Genomic DNA, 24,037 nt, shown 5'->3' on the forward strand with positions numbered 1-24,037 from the left:
TCGGACCGATTTTGGCCTTCATCGTGCATCGTGTAGTATACGTGGGGTAACGAGAAGTGATTAACACCTCACGACCAGCTCCCGATCATCAATCGCTCGTGAGGGTGTCACTGCAGCTGCTCACGCGCAAACACGTAAACGTCGGTGAAAAAGACGGAGCAGCACAGCTGTGCAGCGTGTGATCTGGACACAAGCGATGGAGGCACAACTTGTAGAACTTTGGAAAGCTCATCCGAGCCTTTTCGATGTGGCCTCACAAAATGATCACGACCACAACAACCATGAAAATAGTTGGATTTACACTGCTGCTCAATCACAGCTGATCATGTTTTTCATTAGCAATTTAGCAAAGTTGATGGTGGTGGTGTGTCTGTGTGAGTGAAAGACAGAGAGAGCGCGACAGATTTTCTGTTATAAGCTTCATGTTATGGAGGCACAGTGTGACTCAGGTCGCATCAGAGCATCGGGCCGTATAGTGTGAGACCTGCATCGTGACCTATGAACTTCTAACCCCTGCGAGTCAATCGTGCAGTTTGAGCAGGAGCTGAATAACGTGACTGAAAAAATCGCACAGTGTCTGCCCAGCTTTAGGTGTACTGTCGTCCGAGACTTGCACCGCAGTGTCAGCGTTTGTTTCCCTGTTGGCCATGCTTCTTGTTGTGGTCACCTGTTGTCTTCCGGTATTTTCTCCCTAAGCGACCTTTCCTCGACCAATGAGATGAGCGGTAATCTGAATTGTCATACTCGAATTGTCATAAGTGTGCTGTCAGCTCATTGGTCACAAAGCAGGAGAGGGGCTGGGAATTATGTTTTCAAACAAGGCGTTAATTCCATTAAAAGTTATAGACTACTTTTGATTCTCACTGTATTACGGGACAAAGTGCGTCCCTTATTAGCTCAATACGGGACGTGTACTTTTGTTTCGAAATACGGGACGATTCCGTTTTTTAAGCAACCCTACGTGAGGCCCGGTTACTGATAAATGCATTTAAGTGTGTGTGTGTCTGTGCGTGTGTATGTTGGTATCTGTGTCCTTGTATCTTGGTGGGGACCTGGGTTTGGCCCCACGGGGCTGAGGGCGTTTCCACGCTCAGCACGTGGTGTCAGGGCTACAGCTGGGCTCATTTTTCATGGTTCGGGAAAGCATTATGTCAATGGAAGGTCCCCACGAGGATATAAATACACACACGTGTGTGTGTGAGTGTGTGTGAGTGTGGTGGGGGTGGGGTCACTCGCTGTTTCCTCTTTGTTTTTTTCTTTGACCTTTCCCCCGGAAGTGGAGCAGCTGCTCTGCTGTTAGCCGCTCCGGACTCTCGCTCGTCTTTTCCGTCAGAACCGGAACCTGCGACCGAACCGGAGGGACCATGGAGCCCGTCCCCGCTGCACCGGTAAGCACACCTGCCGAGCCGAGCAGGGCTGAGCCGGGCCGATCCCCCGGACACGGTCATGTGAGCGGCTAAGCTAACCGGGCTAGCCCCGGTGATCTGGACTCCGGTCAGGAATCCCTCAAACCGAGCCGAACCCGAGCCTCCCACTGCGGCTGCTGTCAGCACCGTCCCAGCTGGAGCCAGGCCCGCTGTGAGGGGCTCCGGGTCCGAGCAGCGGACACTGAACGGAGTCCAGACTCGGTTACTGATCCACGGATTCGTTCGACTGATTATTGATGAGCGATCGATGTTACAGGGCCGTAGCCAGGGGGCTTACGGGGCGGGGGGCTCATAGATTAACCTCCTTAAATCAGAGTCGTGAATCTTTCACTATAGAGAACAACACAAAACTTTATTGATCCTGGAAACAGACAAACATCACAGCATGAAACAACCTGAACACGTGTAAAAGATAACACGCATCATCAGGCACGGCGTCCGAGTCCCAACTGGAAAGTCCTTTTCTCCTTATGCCGCCATCTTCCACAGGTCGACAGACCACGTGACTTTCGCGCATTGCATTGTAGGTATGAGTGGCAGCAAAATCAATACACTGCATCAAGCGCTAGCATTTCCAGCACCGGTAATCATTAATTCTGTGGTTTTAATCCCTACTTGCATTTTATTTGCCCCAAAACAGTTCTGTGCAAAACGAAGGAGAACTCGGTAGCTCCGCACGAAGAGGCAAAAAAAATCCAAGGAGTGAAAGGGTCAGACCCACACGAGCATACAGAGTGGAGTAGGGACGTTAGCCTGCTGCCCGACTTTCATCACGCACATATTTATTATTATACGGTCCGAAGCGTGAGTGCATGCACTTCACGTTTATTAACGTCAGATCCCTGCAACAAGCCCAGCTCCAGTTTACTGTGGTGATTTGGACGATTCCATCACAGCAAACGCATCTAATTGTCATTTCAGGTTGTAGTGTTACACAACATTTTCAGATGCAATAGAAATAAAATGAGTGTTTCGTAATTCATTCAATTTATTGTCTTTATTTATAACTGGCATTATTATTTCGTTCTATTATAGAGTCTTACAGGAAAGAGGCAACATTGTATTCAATTGTGCTTTATTAGCTGCTTCAGTGAAAAACAAATCAACAATGCAAAAAACATATCAAAACAACATACTGGAAAACAGTTATTCATCACTTGCTTGCTTCAATGCAACACTTGGGCACATGTATGCAGACTTTTCGTGGCTGCTTTGATCTCGCTCTCTCTCGTAACCGATCAGATCTGGCTGTGGTAGCAGCTTTAAACTTGGTCTGACCCAGGCTGATAGAGGGGCCCAGCCTGGATCACATCCCAGCATTTTGTTGGCTGGTTTTTCTACAAAACACAACAAACATTAGCCTGCAAAGCCACAGTGAACAAAGCAGCAATGAATTCAATTCAAATCAATATAAGACTTATTTGTAACCTACATCAACAATTATGATAAAATACGTAATAACTACAACAGCAGACTGACCTTTGTGGGAATGCTTGGAGCAGACTAACCTGTGAGCTGGAGTGTTCTGGGACGTCATATTTGGTCTTTGAATGGCTGCAATCCAGGCCATCCGTCGCCTCTTTGTTACTTCGGAAACATGGCTCGAACGATTTCTCTTCAACGACGTAATCCGATAACAACCGATCTCTTTACCCGTCGGCTTCCCGTGGCTGTCATGCGACCGGCTGTTGCATTTAACTCATTCACTGCCATTGACGTCTATAGCCGTCAATGGCAGTGAATGAGTCAATGGGTTTAACTCATTCACTGCCAATGGCTGGCAGTGAATGAGTTAATAATACAACAGCTTCTTGCTATTTTTGTGTTTCTTTTTATCGCTGTGTAACTGTTTTCACGTGAAAGCCTGTGTGCGCTAGTACCGCTTACCACTCGTACCTACAATCCTTTGCGGCTTTACCCCAGAAATGACGTCACATTTTAATCTCTATTCAAGTCGCGGTGGTGTGCACGTCAGGTTCTGTAAAGGTCATGGTGTCAGGTTACAATCCGGTCAGTGTAAGTTACCACGCAGAGTTCCTGCAGGAACACAAACACCCGTGTCCGCTCAGCGCCAGTTTTCAGTCCTGCAGGAGAAACTCAGGAACGCTGTGATTTGATCTTTGATGGACTGGAAGAAAAATGTGCACCATGAGGACACTGAGCTCAGGAGTGCATGCTGACTGCAGGTTAGTTAGGCTGACAGTCGCACACGCCACCTGATCGATACCGCCCCCGGTGTTCCTCATTTCGATAATGCAGTAATCTGATTACTGGCTTTGTCTGATTGCGTCTTGCCCGGCTGCATTCAGTTCAATTTTATGTTCATAGCAGTTAATCACAACGACAGTCACTTCATATTGTAAGGTAGACCCTACAATAACACCCCGACGATCAGATGGGACAGTGGGAATGAAATCCTCCCGTATTACCAGGAAGAAACCTGCAGCAGAGCCAGGCTCAGGGAGGGGCGGCAGGATGAAGAGGTTTGGATCTTCAGAGATGGTGTCTGTCTCCTGACTGAAGGGGCCTGAAAACTGAGGAACTAACCTCAGCCTATGCGACATGTCAGTGCTAACTAAACTAGCTTCTACGTTAGCTTTCAGTAACGCATTACCTCCCTGTTGCTGTGTGTGGAGCTCCATGAAGCCCCACCCACAGTAACAGTCCAGCACAGACGCAGAAATGAGCCCTGCTCCTCCGCCCTTACAGCCCCTCTGCACATTACTCAGAATGTTGTGCAGCACAGTTATTGCATACATGCGTGTTAGTGTGTCACAGGTGATTGTGCACCGTCACAGGTGGACAGACGCAGCTTGTTTGCTAATGTGAGCTGACCTGTCAGGACCCCTGGTGGCCAGTAACAGAACAGCTGTGCTCAAATTTAAAGCTACAGATGTCTGTTTGTGTTTGAAAGGTTCAAATCCTTCATGAAGTCACACCCGTCACTGCAGCTGCTGCAGAGTCATGTGACCCTGAATAAGAATGAAGTGTGTTTGTGCGGTCACGTGTGTTTTCACCGTGCGATGCTGTCTGAAATCTGTCCTTCCAGGCTGAGGAGTTCGCCGGCATTCAGGTGAAAACGGAGCCGGAGGGCGACGTGGAGATCCGCTCGTACCCGATCCTCAGGAAGTTGTCAGTCAAGCTGAGTGACTGCAGGGTGTGGCTGGAGGGGCGGGACTTCCTGTCTTTGGGTAATTCATGATTAAAATATCAGATATCTGTGGCTGCTTTGTCTGAGCAGAAGTCCAAATCGCGTTTATTCCGGTCAGGTCAGACATTCAGATGTCTAAGATGGAAACTTCCCCTTTAATTCAGGTGAATGAAGCAAAAAAGAAAGTGACAGGAAGGGAAACAAGCTGCTGAAACTAGAGACGTCACAGTGATGATCTCCACCACATCACTCAGCCATGCCTCAGATTTCTGCATTGCTGCTTCAGCTGCAGATTATTTAGACTCTGCACAGCAGCAGCAGGAGGCAACGTAGGAAGGAAGAACTCCCTTAGAAACGAGGAAAGCAGAACCGCTAACTTGGGTTTCAGTGATCGAGTTTCTGATTCAAATCGTTTTTTAGTTTGAAAAAGTGACATCGATTCATTAAATCCTGAATCGGTTTTTAAATATAAACATATTTTATCAGAAACAGCAGAATCTGAGGTTAAAGGTCAAAGAACTCTCAGCTGTGTCTGTAATTTGCAGCATCAGGTAATGTTGAGTCATGGTTTTATTTTGAAAGTTATCTGCTATAAAACGCCAGGCCAGGAAAATCTGCTTCATGTTTTATCCTCAGTTACTTTGACACAAAGACATCTGCTGTGATGAAGTCTCACACTGTCAGCTTTGTTTGTATACATGGATATAAAATATGGAATGTGCTGATAAGTGATCAGAATTACAACATTTCTGAGTCAAAATCAAATCGATTCTAGAAGTGATGATACCCGGCTCTGCTGTCTTGTCCATAACCTCAAACACTGTGTCTTTGAGACAGAGCAGTGTGTTTGTGGCTGTTTCCTAACAAAGGAGACGTGATGTCCTCGGGCTTCCGTGTGTTGGGAACAGAATCGGAGGAAAACCTCTTCCTGCTGGTTAACCCGGCAGCTGGACGGCAGGATCAATGAACTGCCTGCTGGCTGTGGCTGTGTGGATGTCGCCGTTCCTCTTCGTCTCTAACCTTTGAACTCCGCTTCCCCACAGGTGATCACCCCGAGCTCAGCGAACGGAGGCAGCGGCAGCAGCAGGCCACCAACACGGGCAGGAAGATGGTGTATTGCCACGAGTGTAACAAGGGCTTCTACAAGAAGTCCCACCTGGAGGCTCACCTGCGGGTCCACCGGGGCCAGAAGCCCAACGAGTGCTGGCAGTGCGGCAAGACCTACCCGACCCTGATGAGCCTGGTTGTCCATCAGCAGGTCCACGACCGCACGGCGCCCTACCAGTGCTCCTACTGCGACAAGACCTTTGCTCTGAAGAGGGACTGGAAGACCCACCACCGGACGCACTCTGGCACCAAACCCTTTAAGTGCTGGTTCTGCGGGGACGGCTTTGGAGAGCAGGACGAGCTCAGCGAGCACCTGGAGCTTCACAGCGGCGAGAAGTGCTACCACTGCACCGTCTGTGATAAGATGTTCATATCCTACCAGGGCTTCAACTTCCACCGCAAGTCCCACAAGAGCCGGAAGCTGCTGCCATGCCCCAAGTGCAACAAGACCTTCAGCAACCCTCAGAGCCTGAAGCTGCACCAGGTGACCCACTCCAACAGGAAACCGCACAAGTGCCCCACCTGCGGCAAAGCCTTCAAGCTGCTGAGCGGCATGCGATGCCACCAGCGCACCCACGAGGATCTGAAGGCCTACCACTGCACTGAGTGCGGCAAGTGCTTCTCCAGCCTGCAGGGCTTGAAGCTGCACGACCGCACGCACACCGGACTCAAGCCCTACAAGTGCTCCGAGTGCGGCAAGCGGTTCACGCAGTCGCCCCATCTCAAGGCGCACATGGTGACCCACACCGGTGAGCGGCCCTTCCTCTGCACCACCTGTGGGAAACGGTTCACGCAGTCATCCCACCTGAGGTCCCACATCACGCTGTTCCACGTGGGCGAGAAGCCGTTCACCTGCAATGACTGCGGGAAGAGCTTCACCATCGCTCACTACCTGAAGGTGCACCGGCGCACGCACACCAAGGAGAAGCTGTACCAGTGCTCGTACTGCCAGAAGTCCTTCTCTTACCACAACTCGTGGAGGGCGCACGAGAGGATTCACACCGGCGAGCGGCCCTTCACCTGCCAGGACTGCGGCCAGAGCTTCATCACGTCTGGCTCGCTGGTCAGCCACCAGCGCTCCAAGCACACTGGCGAGAAGAGCCACTACTGCATCACCTGTGGCGAGTTCTTTTTCACAAGCTCCATGCTGCGTGTTCATCAGCTCGACCACACCGGCGAGCGGCCGCACGTCTGCAGCTGCGGCAAGACCTTCAAGACCCGAGGTGTTCTGCGCTACCACCTAAAGAGGTTCACCGACCACCGGCCCGCTGAGTGAGGGGAGGGGCCTTTCAACACTACCCTGACATGTTAAATATGTTAATCACCGCCTGAGTTTCAGCAGGAGCTTCTCCAACCGCAACATGTCTTCTTCATGGTGGTCCTCAACCAACCAATGATCTCACAGAGCAGCAGCGCTACCATACTGTGCTGTTCTGACGTGAACTTTGACTCTATGGACATGAATGCTGCTGAGAAGCCACTCTAGTCTCCTGACCGTTAGCGCTGTTAGCGCAGACCGTTAGCACGCAGTGTTGGGAAGGTTACTTTTAAGTGTGTCCCACTACAGATTACAGATTACATGCCCCAAAATGTATTTTGTAACGTTTTCCTTTACGTTACTCAATGAGAGTAACTATTCTGAATACTTTGGATTACTTCACATATTATCATGCTTTTTCTAACTACATGATTTAACTGTGTGATTTATTACTTTTACTGAAGGTTACCCGCCATACCAACTAGATGTTTAAGTCTTAGTATAAATGAGTAACAGTAGGTGGACTTTAGGTAAGGCTGCACTTTTTGCAACATATGACTGTATCAGTCATGTTTTGTTTCTGTCTGCTAACCTCAGCTAACGCCAGCTAACAGTGTTAGCTCGGTGGTGAGTAGCCTTCAGTAATAGCAACAGTACATCACAGATACTGAAGTGGCACATGACCCAGGTAGCTACCACAGCTAAAACAAGCTAGCTGCAGTCGGCTAATGTTCGTTTTTAAACAGAACGTACTTCCAGATGTTTCTTTAGGTTGGAGTCTTTGACGCTGAGAGCAGCTCGGTTGCTGACAAACAGAGTTTGCATTGCACGCTCAGATTTCATCCCTCTCTCATTTAAATGTGGTTTTGGACTTTCCTAGTAAGAAATGCATTCCTGCCCGTGCACTGCTGGCTCTGCTGTGCTGGCTCCGGGTCCCACCAACATTAACAGGACGCTGACATTAGAGAGGGCATAGCCTAACATCTGAAACTGGAAAAGACCAGATACACGTTTGTATTTTAAATGCATAACACAGGTACATATATTCTGTTTCAGCCCAACACTGTTGCCGCTGACCGTTGGCGTTGCTGAGACCGTGGCGCTCCAAACCCAGCAGGCTTCCAAAGAATCAGCCATGATGTTTGTGCATTGCGCTCTTGGTGACACCGTGTTTTTAGCGGTGCGCATCATGTCATTACCAATAAAGTTTGACCTGCAGCTTCACCTGTGACTTCTCTTGTTTTCCCCCCTGACAGCTAAGTGACAGAGTCACCTGTCACAGGTGTGTTAAAGGTGCACCATGGTGTGTGTGTGTTTTTTTTTTTTTTTTTTTTTTTTTTTTTTTTTTTTTTAGCATAAGGACAAATGACCCCACACAAACTCTGCTCTGGAAACTGTGCCAGTGTGATTGAAAGAGACAGAAACATGTGCAGCTGGTGTGTCCAGCAGTGGCGGAGCAGGGGGGGGGCTTACTGGGCTTAAGCCCGGGTTGTTATGGAGTAATTTTTTCATAGTTAGATGTCTGGCTGACAACTGTATAAAACAAAAAATTACACAAAATATTCGAAGCACATAGTGCACACTGTGGGAATTTACGACTGTGCGTAAATCCCCCCTAATATTGCTTTGATCCGAGCTCAGGCACTAAGCGACTGAGCGAGGGGGCGGGGCAGCTGCTGCCTGCGAGTGCGCTGTTAGAGAAACGCAGCCAGGCAGACAGAGGAGAAGTTCGACCAGGTACCAAAGCAAATCAGTCGTACTGTACAGATAATGTAAATATGACGGTGAATCATGAAAGATTGATATCAAACTGATCACTTGACCCATGTTACGTTACTCGCTCTTCGAGTGAATCAACAAATGGCGAAATGAAAAGCCGAACAACAACAGCTGTTTCTTTAGAGAGTCTCAGCTTACATGTGTTTATTTCATATTTTCAGTTGTTTCCCTCCACGGCTAAATAATGTCAAGGTTCTTTATTTGTCACATGCATAGTTATACAAGTATAACACACAGTGAAATGTGAAATAAATCGGTTTCAGTTATGCACTGATACACAAGAATGGACATAAGGAGCTTCTTTCAAAGAAAAAACTCTGGTAGATGTTATTTTATATATTATGCTTTGGATGTTGTTCAGTATATTTCTATGCAAAACAAGAGGAACTTCAACACACAGCAGTATATTCACAGCTGAAAACAGATATTTACACTTTATGGAAAACACAAGAACAATTTTTACTGCACAACATCAATTTAGAGTCAACTTGTTTTGTTTTGGTTAAATAAATATTGAAATATCTTTTGAATTAGTTAAATGTCAGAATAAAGAGAGAGAGAGGAACAGAGAGGGAGAACGAGGACAGAACAGAGATGAACAGGAGCAGGTGAGACACACATGTTAGTCAAATTGTTGTTTACCAAAAGTATCACCGTATCGTAGGTACGAGATACATGAGGACCTACGATACCATATTTTAGGGCTGGGCGATATGACCCAAAATTCATATCTCGATATTTTTTAGCTGGATGGCGATATAAGATATATATCTCGATATTTTTTTTAAGCCATAAAGTAAGAACAAAAAGAGTTCTTAGTCAAAGCTGTGTCCCAGATGTCACACAGGCACTTTTATTAACATACAGCACAGATGTACATGAAAAATTACTCAAAATTAAATTATGAGCATTCATTAAATAATAATGCTCCATAAATAAAAGAAAACAAGGTTGTTTTTGTGCTAAACAAAGAGCTCACAATTGTGCAGTCAAAATGTAAACTAAAAGACGCTGAGCGTAATAACAAAGACAGATTTCACAGCTGCTCTGTTCCCAAGTTTTACTGTGTGACTGACAGCCTGGAGTTTGAAATCCGCTTCATAACCACGTCTCTTACAGGTGCCATTTATGGTCCTTATACACACACAAGGTAATATTACGTTGATGCACAGTACGTATCACTCCGCGAAGCTCCTCGGTAGCCGTAATGCGCCGACAATCTATCAAGCGGTGCAGCTCCGTAGCTTACCAAAGTCGTACTCAAACATTTTGACAGATTGCTGAGCGCCGTGTTCCACATAAAATCGGTTCGCGGCCATCAAGCACAACCAGAATTCATACATAAGGCGCGCTATCAACTTTTGAGAGAATGAAAGGATTTTAGGGTTAGCGCTGTTAGCTCGTTAGCGCGGTTAGCTCGTTAGCGTGTTTAGCTCGTTAGCACGTTGACGCCGTACAGCCCCACGCATGGGGCGATGCGCAGTAACTCGTTAACGGAGATTTGCCGTGTCCGTCTTGTCGCTGCCTGCACGTGAAGCGATGGGGGAGGAGGGGGAGTTGTCTTCAGTGAAGGAGAGGCGGAGTAACGTTGCGTAGAGACAAAAGTGGACGAAAGAGAGGCAAACTTGCGGCTCCACAACTATAATTATAACGTAACATAGACTATATCGATATAAAGGATATTGTCACATCTTATATCTCGTATAAAAATATATCGATATGTTTTAAAAACTCGATATATCGCCCAGCTCTACCATATTTATTAAGTTATGCAGGCTTGTTTGCACAACAAGGATAAATAATTATATAAACTTCTCTGAATCTAAATATTGTACTTTGGTAGAATTAAAAAATAAGTGTAGTGCAGGTCTATGATGATTTTCAGTGCTGCTATCATCTAGTTCTGGTTCTGGTTCTGTCTTGGTTAAGTCCTCAGTAGTCCTGATTTTGAACTGTTGTAGTCCTGTTTTAATTCCGGATCAGTTCTGGGTCTGGTTGAATTGGGGTTTAGTCCTCGTGTCTTGATGCAGCCCCGACTTTGTTCTGCCTTGCTGCTTAATTAAAAACCTAGTTTAAGGTGTCCTGCACATGTGATATATATTTTCCCTATATGAAGTCATTCTTTTTTGAACAAACTCAAAGCAGAGCCCATACTACCCTTTAGGGCTAAGCCCCGGGTGTATCAAATGTCTGCCTCCGCCTCTGGTGTTCAGAGTCACTAAGGTTCACGGCTTTGTGTGACCTCTGACTTTGTTTAAACTTCCTGACCTTGGTTTTGAGCATGAACCACACTGACATCAGCATACAGAAACCGTCTTACATCATCAGTTTATTCCAGTGTGTCAGTGTAAACGAGAACCCCTCTGACTGCTGCTGACCCTAAACACACTTTGATTGGCTTACGCCACAGTCACACCAGGCCTGCAGACTGGTTTGCAAACTGTTCAGTGACCCCCAGTAACCACCATTTGCTAGGGACATCTGTTCTGTTCCCTGATTGGTTGATGAGGTTACATCTGACACATGCTGAGTGACCACAGAGTGGCGGTAAAACTGGAAAATAAAAGGTGAGACTAGTGATGGCCCGCTTGAAGCTGACGCTCCGGAGCGTGTGTCGAAAAAAACAACACACTGGTTCAGAAGCACTGTGTCGAGGCTTGCTTCGTTTGGCAAAAGTCACGTGACCAGTGACGTCCGAAGCTTCATTACGCACGTAACTGCTTCGGTACCTGATTCAAACGGATATAAGGAAGTGAATCATCCACGGGATTCGTGGAGTGTGTTGATGGTGACAGAGAGCGACGAGGTGATCATTCCACTGACAGATATGGAGCCAGCGAGGAAGAGAGGACGTTCTGGCGTGTGGGAATATTTTGAGTTGATTTTGCTCAATTCATTTTATCTGCCGAAGTGAAAAACTTGAAATGTCCAAAATCATGTTTTCATAATGTAAATATCATTACAGCATATGACTTTAGGAACACTTCCATGTGAATTAAAGCTAATGAAGACTACAACAATGTATTTGACACTATACGTACATGACATTGCTACAGTTTAGAAAATCATTTTGTTTATTGTTGTTAGGTGATAGTCTGCAGGACCCAGGAATACCTGCATATCTACCAGCTTGCAGTGTAGTTCCTGCACTCCACAGCCTCTTCTGTTCCATGCAAGTGGATTTTCTCCAGGGCAGGAGAAACTATTTCTAAGAAAAGAAACAGACTCAGCCAGCGCACAGTAACACTAATCCTCTTTTTAAATGTAAATAACAAAAGGGCTACCTGACATAGATCATGTTTTTACTTTGCAAGTTCTTGATTAGGGGTGGGTTTTGATTATCGCTTTTCTGATTACAATCCATGCTAAATTGAATAAAGTGATATTGATTCATTACAATCCCGAGTCGATTTGTAAATTAACGTTATTATGCCTGAAACGCCAGCATCTCAGGTTAAACCTCACAACATGTCGTCAAACACCATGCAGCTAAAACAGTAACTGGGAGCAGGTTTACGGATTCTGCATACAAACGTGAACACAGAGCGCGGACCCGACGCGTCAGAGTCAGATTTTGGTGTGTCGTTGGGTCCGCGCTGTGTTTGCCTCTTTTTTTTCGCTGGCTTCTGCAGCTGCAGGTTTCATAACTCTCTGTTTACATCTCTAATTAAGTCTCACATGTGTCAGCTTTCTTTTAATAGATACGAAATTATGGATATATACTGTTAAATGATCAGACTTGTAATATTTCTGACTGAGGCAAAACTTTCCAGATTCCAATCAAATTGAATCGGATCCTGTATCGAATCAAAATGATTCTACAAATCAGTGACGATGCAGCCGTACTCAGCTTCCTAAGCATTTTCCCTTTCCAGTTCACAATCAATCCCACCCCTATGTCAAAAATATGTATAGGACAATTGGCCTAATCTAATATTTTGTATGAACCTGTCCAGCTGTCCAGTGATTAAACGACAAGTAGATGGAGGCAGGACTTCACAGCAGGGGCATACTCCATAATGTGCTGTGTGTTATCATATGTATATTATATATATTGCTCACTTATTGTATTTACCAACATCAAGGAGTTATGAGCAGAGAAAGGCCACCATAGTGCATGTTTAAATAGGGAAAGTTTATTGATCAAAATGTATTACGCAGATACGCATTACATTTTTTTCAGCCCCCCAATCGAGAAAACAAAACCAATTACATGTTCAAAGCAACGGAACGGTGGCCCAATATCAGAGAGAACTCCACTCTTGAGTGAGCAGCGATGATTGAGCAGTCCGTTTTATTTTGCAGATTCAAGCTGCTCTTCAAAGTTTTCACCACCAGATGTCACCGGAGAGGACTGTGTTGAAAAGCTTCGAGTAATGAACCGTTTTTCAATACAAGCTTCAGTGCTTCGGAAAGCTTCATTTGGCCATCACTAGGTGAGACCAACAGTTTTACCTCAGCTTTAAGGTGACTTCCAGTTTGAGTTCAGACAGTACTAATTTCAGCCACCCAATCACAGGCAGCGAGCTCATCGCCACAGACACACAGCTGTTGAATGCCCCTCCTGACTCTGGGCGGAGCCTCACAATCAGAAACCGGGGCCCTGTTTCAGGAAGCCAGTTTAGAAAACTCAGAGTGAAAAACGATACTCAGGGTTGAGTAACCCCGAACTGTCCAACTCGGAATATTCGGTTTCAGAAAGGCTGATAACAAGTAGTTCAGTCAACGCGGAGTTGCTTTAACCCCAAGTTAAACGCGCGCACGAGGATACATAAAGCCCTGATTAGTGGAGCACAGATTAAGCGAGTCACCATGGAGACGGAGGGAAAGAAGGCGCGGTCAATGTATTTTACAGCGCTTGAGGCCGAAATTCTGATGGCAGCATATGCTGATAATATGCAAATTTTGCAGAAAAAAAGTAACACAGCCACAGCTGCAAAAGAAAGAGAGCATGCATGGCAAAACATAGCCGACAGAGTCAATGCGTGAGTGTTAATTTAAAGATTGATCGAGGGATTTCCACCCATTTAACACGTTATTTTATTATATTTTATTTTTTATTTCATACATTTTATTTTGTGATGTGATGTGAGCGCAGGTGCAACCCAACAGGCCCCAAACGTTCCTGGTAGCAAGTAAAAATGAAATATAAAAATATAGTCCAAACAGGTAAGGTGTAATTGTATTATGAGCCATAGTGCTTGGTCTGTTTGTCCCATGTAAATCAATTGCAGTTAGAGGCTACATTAATTTTCTTTCTGTAAGCACTTATTGAAATTATCTGAGCACATTACAAGTACATATTTGCTTACTCTGTATGCTCAAATGTGACCCGTTATAGCCAACAGAAAAAACAGGTGGGGGTCCTCCACCACCACCACTCACAGAGCCTGGCCACTTGGCTTCCACATTTGTGATAATGTTGGCAGCATCACATATGATCTTCACAGTGCAGAGAACACAAATTAGCATCCATTACTATAATGAAATAATTTGTTAGTTTGAAATGCTACAGGGAACTATGTACCTGTACATTAATGCTGTGGAAAGACTTCCTGTTCACATAGTCTCCTTCATTTACTGAAGGAGCAATGATTGGAATGTGAGTGCCATCTATACAGCCAATCACGCCTGGGAACCGTGAGAACAAATGTAAACTTTAAGTAGTAGTTCAAGTATCACCACATCATAAATTAAGTTTTGTTCATCCTGATACCTGCAATTTTGTGGCATCCCTCTTTGATGAATCTTGTGGGTCTATGACCGGGGAACACCACAGACGAGTACAGGAGACGTTTCAGTGCAACTGTAACATTCCTGACTGCCCGACAGACGGTAGCCTTGGAAACGTGCTCAGCGTCACCAATATTATACAGAAAGCTCCCGTTTGCAAAAAACCGAAGTGCAATACAAATAATATGTACAGAACTGAGAGAATGTCCGCGATGTGTCACATGAGCAATATTAGGCCTGATTGTGCTGAGAAACGGTAACGTTCACACAGGAAATCATCAGGAAATGATAAAATGTCCAAACGCGCTCTAATCACTCTCTCCCGGCGGAGAGCTCTGCGGAGAATTTGGGCTTCACGATCTACTGGCTCTTCAAGGAAGGAGCACGCCATGTCTGACACTTCCTACTGTCAGGTTTCTGACAAAGAGGCGGAGAACGTCAGGGTTAGTTGTAGTAAACCTGCTAGGGGGCAGGTTAGCTTCACGGAGTGTGTCGTCATAGTAACTCACTCAGAATTAATCTAAACTCGCTTTGTGAAACCGAAAACCCAGAGTTTCCGTTAACTCAGGGTATACTTACTCAGAGTTTGCACTAAACCGGCTTCCTGAAATAGGGCCCTGGTCAGGTGGTCTGAGTGTGGGTTGCAGTGCTGACCTTTCAACCCCACACTGAGATTCGCTGTTTGAGCCCAGCCGCTTGATTCTGACGGTTTTCCGGTCTCAGCTTTGATAAATGTGTGTCGAATTTGGTGTTTTACTTTGAAAACTCTGTTTTTAAAACTCGTAATAAAGTGGCTGAGAGTGTGTTAAAGGACACTAGCGGCCTGGAGGCTGATTAGCTTCAGAGCTGTTTTTGTTCTTCGGGATTCCTCACAGTTTGTTTCACATGACATCATCATGACATCATCACAGGCTCTGCAGGACTGAGATCTGTGGCTGCGGTGCAGTGAACTCAGCTTCATGTTTAATAAACCAGTCTGAGCTCATCGGAGCTTTGTGACGTCAGAAGATGGTACCTGACATCTTAAAGGCACGGACGGTTTTTTTTATTTTATATGAACTTTATTTAGAACAATAACAATGACAATCTCAAAGAGACAAGCGACATATTAAATCAATCAGAACAGAATCACATCTCCTATACACTACAGTGAAATCGACAATAACTGAAAGTAAACATACATACATACACACACATATATATATATGTATATACACGCGCATACATACACATCCATATTCACACATCTACATAATAATAATATAAAAAGATGAATAACTAATACAAAAATAAATAAGAATAAAAAAAGAATGAAAAACAAGGAACAGAAATAAAGAAGACAAGGGGGATCATAAAATCTCTAAAAGTGAGGTTCCATAAAGAAGACACATAACTTAAATAAGGGGCTAAGAAAAATCAAACTCTTCTAAAAATCTATGCATTTTGATTGCTTGGGGCTTATTTATTAACTTAAGAGATTTACGGAACAGGGAGAGGTCGTTTTTAAGAGCAGGCCATGAAGGGGGGGATTTAGCATATCGGCATTTATGTATGTAATACTTTAAAGGCACGGACGGTGCAGCTGTAACACTCAGGTAAGCTGTGCCCCGCCCCCATCACACTGCTTCCAGACTCATGACTTGCCTGTTAGAGGCCTAGAAATTATCCTTTCAAAATAAATGAGAATTAATGACGAATGGAGTAAAAATCTCGTAATTTTATGTTATTTTCACTGTATCTGTTTAATAACATCTCAATAAGAAATTGAGATATTTGTGGAGATATTTGTTGATCGATTTTTTCAATTATTCGACACTGGAGAGATTATTTGCATTTATTTTGAAGGCGCAGGGTCTGGAGTCGTGTTTTCCGCTCGTTATGTAAACAGTAAAGATGGCGGCCTCCGGTGTTCTCCGTGCTGTCCTCAGGCAGACTCTGAGCAGGTTCGGTAGTTTCAGATGGAGCCTGCGTCACCCGCGAGCTGCACACAGGTGAGCGACCGGAAACTGCGCACCAGGGTAGGTCACATTTCACACGATTTGAGCCTCCCGCGTCCTCACACCAGAGTCCATTCAAAAATCTGCAGCTTTTACAGCTTCTCTGGTCCGCATCACTGCAGCCAGGGTGCAGTGATGATGGGCAGAGGAAGGTTGCTGGTTTGAATCTCTGACAACAACAAACATCAGCAGCAGAACAGCTGGAGTAACATCTGCACCTGTGCTCTGTTACACACACACACACACACACACACACACACACACACACACACACACACACACACACACACACACGACCAGCAGGCGAGGAATTACAAACCCCTCATCATCAGTGGCACGCCAGTGGAGAGAGTGGACAGTTTCCGATACCTGGGTGTCCACATCACTCAGGACCTGTCATGGTCCTGTCACATCAACACCCTGGTTAAGAAAGCCCGTCAGCGTCTCTTCTTCCTCAGAAGACTTAGAGACTTCCATCTGCCACTGAAGGTGCTCAAGAACTTCTACTCCTGCACCATCGAGAGCGTCCTGACGGCAAACATCTGCACCTGGTTTGGGAACAGCACCAAGCAGGACAGACGAGATCTGCAAAGGGTGGTGCGCTCGGCAGAACGCATCATTCAATCAGAGCTCCCTGACCTGCTGTCCATCTACACCAAGCGGTGCAAGTCCAAAGCTAGGAAGATTATGATGGACCTCTCCCATCCCAACAATGGACTCTTCTCACTGTTGAGGTCTGGGAAGCGCTTCCGCTCCCTTAAGGCCAAAACAGAGAGAATGAGGAGGAGCTTCTTCCCCCAGGCTATTCGGGGCCTGAACCAGGTGTAGGACTGGACTCTCCCAAACACGTCACTATAAGACTGGACTCTCACACACGTCACCACACGCACCACCACACATTTCCTATAATCCTATAATTCCTATAATTTATAATCCTTATCTTTATAATCTCTTCTGCTATTTGCACATTCTTTACTGTAAATTCCTAAGTTAATTTGTAAATTTTTGTAGTAAATTGTAAATATTGTAAAACTTTCTTCTGTCATTTAATGGTCGGGCATTGTACAGCTACAAGCATTTCACCCCCATGTCATACTGTGTATGGTTGTGTGTGTGTGACAAATAAAATTTGAATTTGAATTTGAACTTGTCAACCAGGTGTAATGACGTGGTAATGTGACAGTAACCGTGGCAACCATATCATGTGCATGTGAACTAAAAGTTTTTACTCGCTTTTGCTTCTGCAGTCTGAGCATTAACACTGTCAGAAGTCAGAGCAACGCTGTGACATCACAGCCTGTGGAGGGCTCGCGCTGCTCGGCATGCTGGGTAACCGTGAGCGGAGGAGGAGGAGGGGTGCTGTGGGCAGCGCTCGGTATGGTTGGTCACAAACATTGTTCTTCATCAGCTTTCATAACCTGTTCCTACTTCCTGTCACCTCTGTGACCTCACACTGTGTGTGTGTGTGTGTGTGTGTGTGTGTGTGTGTGTGTGTGTGTGTGTGTGTGTGTGTGTGTGTGTGTGTGAAGCCTTCTCCCTGTTTGGCAGCAGTGAAGAAGACAAACGCGATGAAGCTCAGAGGAAGGAGGACGAGATGATCCTGCTGCTAAAGAAAGCCAAGGTACCACACACACACACACACACACACACACACACACACACACACACACACACACACACACAGCAGTGCTACTGTGTGTGTGAGATGCTGTATATTAAAGAATAGTGTGTCCTGACCAGTGCTGCTTAAAGAGGACATGAAACTCTGTGACGCTGGGTTTAAGTAACAAAGTTTAAAAACATGTTCAGCAACATCTGCCGTCAGAGCGGAGTCATGTGATTGGTTGGTTGTGGCCAACAGACTGTAGTGCTGCAGCGATGAGTTCCTGTTATAAACCAGGAGAAAGTGTCCACGTCACTGTCTGCTGCAGGAAGTGGCTGTTTGGGTAAAAACCAGCTGTTAGCCGTGATGTTGAGCTTTGTAAAGCACTTGTGTGAGTCAGGGGACAGGTGTGAGTCAGGGGACAGGTGTGAGTCAGGGGACAGGTGTGTGACAGGGGACAGGTGTGTGCCAGGGGACAGGTGTGAGTCAGGGGACGGGTGTGTGACAGGTGACGGGTGTGTGTCAGGGGACAGGTGTGTGACAGTGGACAGGTGTGTGACAGGGGACAGGTGTGTGCCAGGGGACAGGTGTGAGTCAGGGGACGGGTGTGTGACAGGTGACGGGTGTGTGTCAGGGGACAGGTGTGTGACAGTGGACAGGTGTGAGTCAGGGGACAGGTGTGTGACAGGTGACGGGTGTGTGTCAGGGGACAGGTGTGTGACAGTGGACAGGTGTGTGACAGTGGACAGGTGTGTGACAGTGGACAGGTGTGTGTCAGGGGACAGGTGTGTGACAGTGGACAGGTGTGTGACAGTGGACAGGTGTGTGACAGTGGACAGGTGTGTGACAGTGGACAGGTGTGTGACAGTGGACAGGTGTGTGACAGTGGACAGGTGTGTGTCAGGGGACAGGTGTGAGTCAGGGGACAGGTGTGTGACAGTGGACGGGTGTGTCAAATCAATTCAAATCACTTTTATTGTCACATCACATGTGCAGGTACATTGGTACAGCACATGTGAGTGAAATTCTTGTGTGCGAGCTTCACAAGCAACAGAGTTGTGCAAAATACAATAATGGCTACATCTGAAACTAATAAATATATGTACAATATATAATAGTATATGCATTTCTGGATGTGTATATTAAATATTTTTCTACATGTGTGTGTGTGTGTGTGTGTGTGTGTGTACACATATTTTACAAATTAAATAGAGTCAACAATGAATAGAATATATAAAATAAAATATACAGAGTTGAATATGTGCAAAACAGTGGCATTACTGTACAGTATGGAGTGCATAATGTTAAAGTTCCAGTAGTGAAGCTGAGGTGTCTATGACGTGTTCAGCAGTCTGATGGCCTGGTGGAAGAAGCTGTCTCTCAGTCTGCTGGTACGGGACCGGATGCTGCAGAACCTCCTTCCTGATGGAAGCAGTCTGAACAGTTTATGGCTGGGGTGACTGGAGTCCTTGATGATCCTCCCCGCTTTCCTCAGGCACCGCTTCCTGTAGATGTCTTGGAGGGAGGGAAGCTCACCTCCAATTATCCGTTCAGAGCACCGCACTACTCTCTGGAGAGCTTTGCAGTTGTAGGCGGTGCTGTTGCCATACCAGGTGGTGATGCATCCAGTGAGGATGCTCTCAATGGCACAGTGATAGAAGGTCCTGAGGATGCGGGGGCTCTTGCCGAATCTTTTCAGTCTCCTGAGAAAGAAGAGGCGCTGCTGCGCCTTCTTCACTGTTTTGTTTGTGTGTACTGACCACGTAAGATCCTCAGCCAGGTGTACGCCAAGGAACCGGAAGCTGCTCACTCTCTCCACAGCAGCGCCGTTGATGGTGATGGGGGTGTGTACTTCTCTGCACCTCCGGAAGTCCACTATCAACTCCTTTGTCTTTGCGACGTTGAGGGTGAGATGGTTGTCTTGACACCAGTGGGTCAGGGCGCTGACCTCCTCCCTGTAAGCCGTCTCATCACCGTTGGTGATAAGACCCACCACTGTAGTGTCGTCCGCAAACTTCACAATGATGTTGGAGCTGTTAGTGGCTGTGCAGTCGTAGGTGTAGAGTGAGTACAGGAGAGGGCTCAGTACACACCCCTGTGGAGCACCAGTGTTCAGTGTGACGGGGGATGAGGTGATGCTGCCCAGTCTGACCACTTGGCGTCTGTCAGACAGGAAGCTAAGGATCCAGCTGCAGAGGGAGCTGCTCAGTCCTAGATCCTGCAGTTTCCTGTCCAGCTTCGAGGGAACGATGGTATTGAATGCTGAGCTGTAATCTACAAACAGCATTCTCACATACGTGTCTCTCTTCTCCAGGTGTGACAGGGCAGTGTGTAGTGTCAGGGCTATGGCATCATCAGTGGACCTGTTGTGGCGGTATGCGAACTGTAGAGGGTCCAGTGAGTCGGGTAGTGCAGAGCAGATGAAGTCCCTGACCAGCTTCTCGAAGGATTTGCTTACGATGGGGGTCAGGGCTACAGGTCGCCAGTCGTTCAATGGTGTGTGCCAGGGGACAGGTGGTTAACTGATTGTTCGTCCTCTGGTCGAGTGGACCATAGCTTGCTAATTGAACACAGACGCTCTCACAACCCAAATCCCGACGTTGGTTTTGAATAAATGTATTTTCTTTTAATTGAATATATGTTTGCACTTTGTTCGTTGCTCAGCTGCGAGTCTGCACCAACCAAAACACTGTCTTTGGTTATCAACATGAATACTTGAAAGGAACATAAAATTATCTGTCACTAGAAAAACATGGACTTTCAGACGTACTTAAAGTTCTGTGAGGTCACAAAACCCTGCTTACTCTTTCCCTCCCAGGCTTCCAGACTTTTTGTTCTTAGCGTTTACATGTGGACGGGATTAAAAAAATGAAAATGGAAAATCTCAAAAATACTCTTAAACCCACCGTCACAGAGTTACACCTGTGTGAGAGCAGTGGGGTCAGTGGGTCTTCTTCTGTAACAGCAGCAGTACTGACAACTCTGTGTGTGTCTCAGCTCAGCGTGCATCGGGGTCAGCTGCAGGCCGCCTCGGGGTTCCTCCATCAGGCCGTTGTTCTCGCTCATCAGACGCACAACAACCAGGCCATCATCTACACCTACAGCCTGGTAACATCTGACCTCTGACCTCCGTGAACTTCTCACACACACACTAAGCTGTTTACCTGTTTATCGCTCACCTGTGTCCTCAGATGGCGAACCTGGCCTACGTGCAGGGTCAGCTGGACAGCGTGAGTATCTGCTCCATCACAGAGAGGAAACGGTGACACCTGCTGGTGGAGGCTGGGACTGATCACACAGCACACAAACACTAATCGACTGTCACAGCAAATGTTTGTTATGATCAAAAACAATGTGAAGAAACGTTCAGTTTGTAAACAGGCATGAGCGTTTGTTTTTGTGTCACATGTTGGAGGCGGGGCCTCTAACGTGAGCATGTGCTTTAGAGGATATGCTGGGCTTCTGTCAGGTGGACTCAAGCCGGTCCGTGTCACAGCGCATGCTTAGAATAGGACGGTTGTCGTCGGGCAGTTGCGTGGAGATGATCAGGGCAGCGTTTAGCACCGATGGCTCAGTGATGGTGCCGGAGACGCCATCTGGGTCAGACGCCGGACTTGCAGATCATGTCAGGTGATACTGATGTACGACACGTCTGCAGCAGACCTGTCCTCCATCTTTGTTTGTGCTGTTTGAGCAGTATGAGGGGTCCACAGTGACATTCAGCAGGTAGGCCACGCCCCCAAATGCTCCAGTGGACCTGCCATCAAACAGGAAGTGAAGTTGTTGCCCTCCATTTACAGAAACAGGAAGTATACCTAGAGAAAGCGTCCCCCTGTGTGAGCGTTATCCTGACGTCATTAGAAGTTTCCACCTAAACATGATGCAGCATGTTCTGAAATTCAAACGTACAGCTCTGCTGTCACTTCCAACATGAATGAAGACAGAAAACTAAACAGCAGTGATGTTTGTAGGGTTACTGAAGTTGGGCTAGCTTGCTGGGCTGCAGCTACATCGGAAGGTTTTAAACAACTTTAAAACGAACAGTGGTGATAAAACCCGAGAGGCTGACAGTGATCACTGACTGTTTTTAGGGGCTTGTTCAGATTAAATAGAAAATTTAAAACGTGAAACACAGCAGCCTTAATAAACACAGACGTTTGTTCATACGTCGTCATTAAAGCCAGATAGCTCTGACGAGCTGAGCGTTCACACACAGCTGACCGGTTTCTCCTCCGCTCGCTCTCGACGTTCGTTCTCGGCGACCTCGTTAATGTGAAGCATTTTTTCGCAGCCAAGGGTCTGTCTGCTATTGGCGGGTCCTCTGTGATGTCATCCTTTGTGCTCCTGTTTCTCGCAGGCTGAGAAACTCTTCAAAGCGGCGATGAGCTTCATGCTGGCGGGAGGAACTCCGCAGGTCAGTGCTCGTTCGTTTCACCTGGAATTCAGCGGGTGAACCCACCTGATTTCCTGTCTGTTTCCAGGACGACAATGCCGTCATCGAGATGTCGCTGAAGCTGGCCACCATCTACGCCGAGCAGAACAAGTGAGGGCAAATTCAGCCGGTCAGCTGACAGGAAGCTGAGGTCACAGCTCCCTGACTTTCTGTGTGCTTTCTTGTTTGAGGGCGGAGCTTGCAGAGCACGGTTTCAGGTTCTGTATGGAGTCTCTGGAGGTGAAACTGGAGAAGCATAAAGAGCCCCTGGGAGAGGAGCCCACAGGTGAGTGGCACAGGGGGGCGGAGTTAGAGCGGGTTGCCTCCGTCTCTTTGAGCCGTGTCACATGAACCCCTTTGCCTTTGAATAAAATCAACATAAGGAGGGAGGAGCTTAACAGCTGGTTACAGATGAGCTGAAGGAGGAATCAGCAGATCCTGCAGAGTTTGGTGGGCTCGTTAGTCCCTCTGCTGGGACTCGAAGGCAGACGCTTGCTGCTGAGTTCAAACGTGATCATGAAGTCACGTGACTAACCTGCGTGTCGCCCTCAGAGGAGCAGGAGGCTCTTAGGAAGGAGACCCGCCTCCTGCTCGGGCTGTGTTTGGACTCACGGGCTCGGTACCGAGCGTCCACGCTGCACCTGAAACAGGCTGGACAGGATTACCAGGACGCCCTGAACATCTGCTGCCAGGAGCAGGGAGAGACACACCCACAGGTAGTCACGCCTACAGGTAATCACGCCTACAGGTAGACTCGTCGGTCGGTATCTAAACTCTTCTTCGTGTCTCTGTCAGACCCTTGTGCTGATGAGCGACCTGGCCACCATCTTGGATCTGCAGGGTCACCATGACGATGCCCTGGCACTGGTCCGGCGGGCGGTGGAACTGAGCCGCTCAGCCGGACACCCGGACCTCCACGTGCTGCTGGGAAACATGGCGGGCATCCTGCTGCACACAGGTGAGCAAGGAACAGAGATCGGGGGGCGGGTCTTACTCCGCCCGTCTCACGCCGTCTGGTTCTGTCCCTCAGGCCGGCTGGATGACTCACTGCGGTTCTACCAGGAGGCTCTGGGTCTGGCCCGGCAGGCCGCAGACCAGGAGGCTGTGGACAGGATCCAGGAGGGACTGAAGGAGGTAAAGGAGAGGAGGAGGCAGGAGGAGGAAGAGGCAGCTGCAACCGCTCAGTGACCCAGGCTCATCAGAACCGCGCCTCCTCCTTCGACTCCACGTCTTCTTCTGTGGTGTTTGCCCTCTCATTGGTAGCTCCGAGGACCCGCTCTGTGTTCTGCTGCTCCGCTGAGAAACACCCAAAACCAGCCGGGACTGAAATCTGCTCCAGAACCAATCAGAACCAGGACGAAGGTCCAGACCCTGAACACGCCCACCCCTCCCCCATCAGTGCTGAAGCTGCAGCTCACCTGTGAGCTCACCTGTCAGCAGGAGACATAAATATTTATGAAGCTGCAAAGGTCGTCACGTGTTTTTCTTTGAACTTTACTGGTCCTCGCGGGGCTGAAGGCCTTTTGCACACTCAGAATGTGGTCTTAGTG

General features: G+C 47.1%; 2 protein-coding genes across 3 annotated transcripts; both read left to right on the forward strand.

The window, feature by feature from the left end:
- Positions 1–1,251: 1,251 nt before the first annotated feature.
- Positions 1,252–7,262, forward strand: LOC113010265 (zinc finger protein 664-like). The gene is made up of 3 exons (XM_026149266.1): positions 1,252–1,388; positions 4,477–4,618; positions 5,622–7,262. Exons 1-3 carry the CDS (start codon positions 1,365–1,367, stop codon positions 6,959–6,961), a joined length of 1,506 nt encoding a protein of 501 aa, XP_026005051.1. The 5' UTR covers positions 1,252–1,364; the 3' UTR covers positions 6,962–7,262.
- Positions 7,263–16,331: 9,069 nt separating this feature from the next.
- On the forward strand, positions 16,332–23,955 carry ttc19 (tetratricopeptide repeat domain 19). Of its 2 annotated transcripts, XM_026149301.1 has the most exons (11): positions 16,332–16,446; positions 17,700–17,827; positions 17,982–18,073; positions 21,053–21,163; positions 21,247–21,285; positions 22,413–22,469; positions 22,537–22,598; positions 22,679–22,773; positions 23,040–23,203; positions 23,283–23,445; positions 23,518–23,955. In XM_026149301.1, the coding sequence occupies exons 1-11, from the start codon at positions 16,349–16,351 to the stop codon at positions 23,673–23,675; spliced, it is 1,167 nt and encodes a 388-aa protein (XP_026005086.1). In that variant the 5' UTR covers positions 16,332–16,348; the 3' UTR covers positions 23,676–23,955. The 2 variants fall into 2 exon arrangements, with proteins under 2 accessions (XP_026005086.1, XP_026005087.1); XM_026149302.1 differs by lacking the exon at positions 16,332–16,446 and having other exon boundaries at positions 17,706–17,832.
- Positions 23,956–24,037: the final 82 nt, after the last annotated feature.

Source organism: Astatotilapia calliptera, chromosome 18 (genome assembly GCF_900246225.1).
Source record: "Astatotilapia calliptera chromosome 18, fAstCal1.2, whole genome shotgun sequence".
Taxonomy (NCBI): Eukaryota; Metazoa; Chordata; class Actinopteri; order Cichliformes; family Cichlidae; genus Astatotilapia; species Astatotilapia calliptera.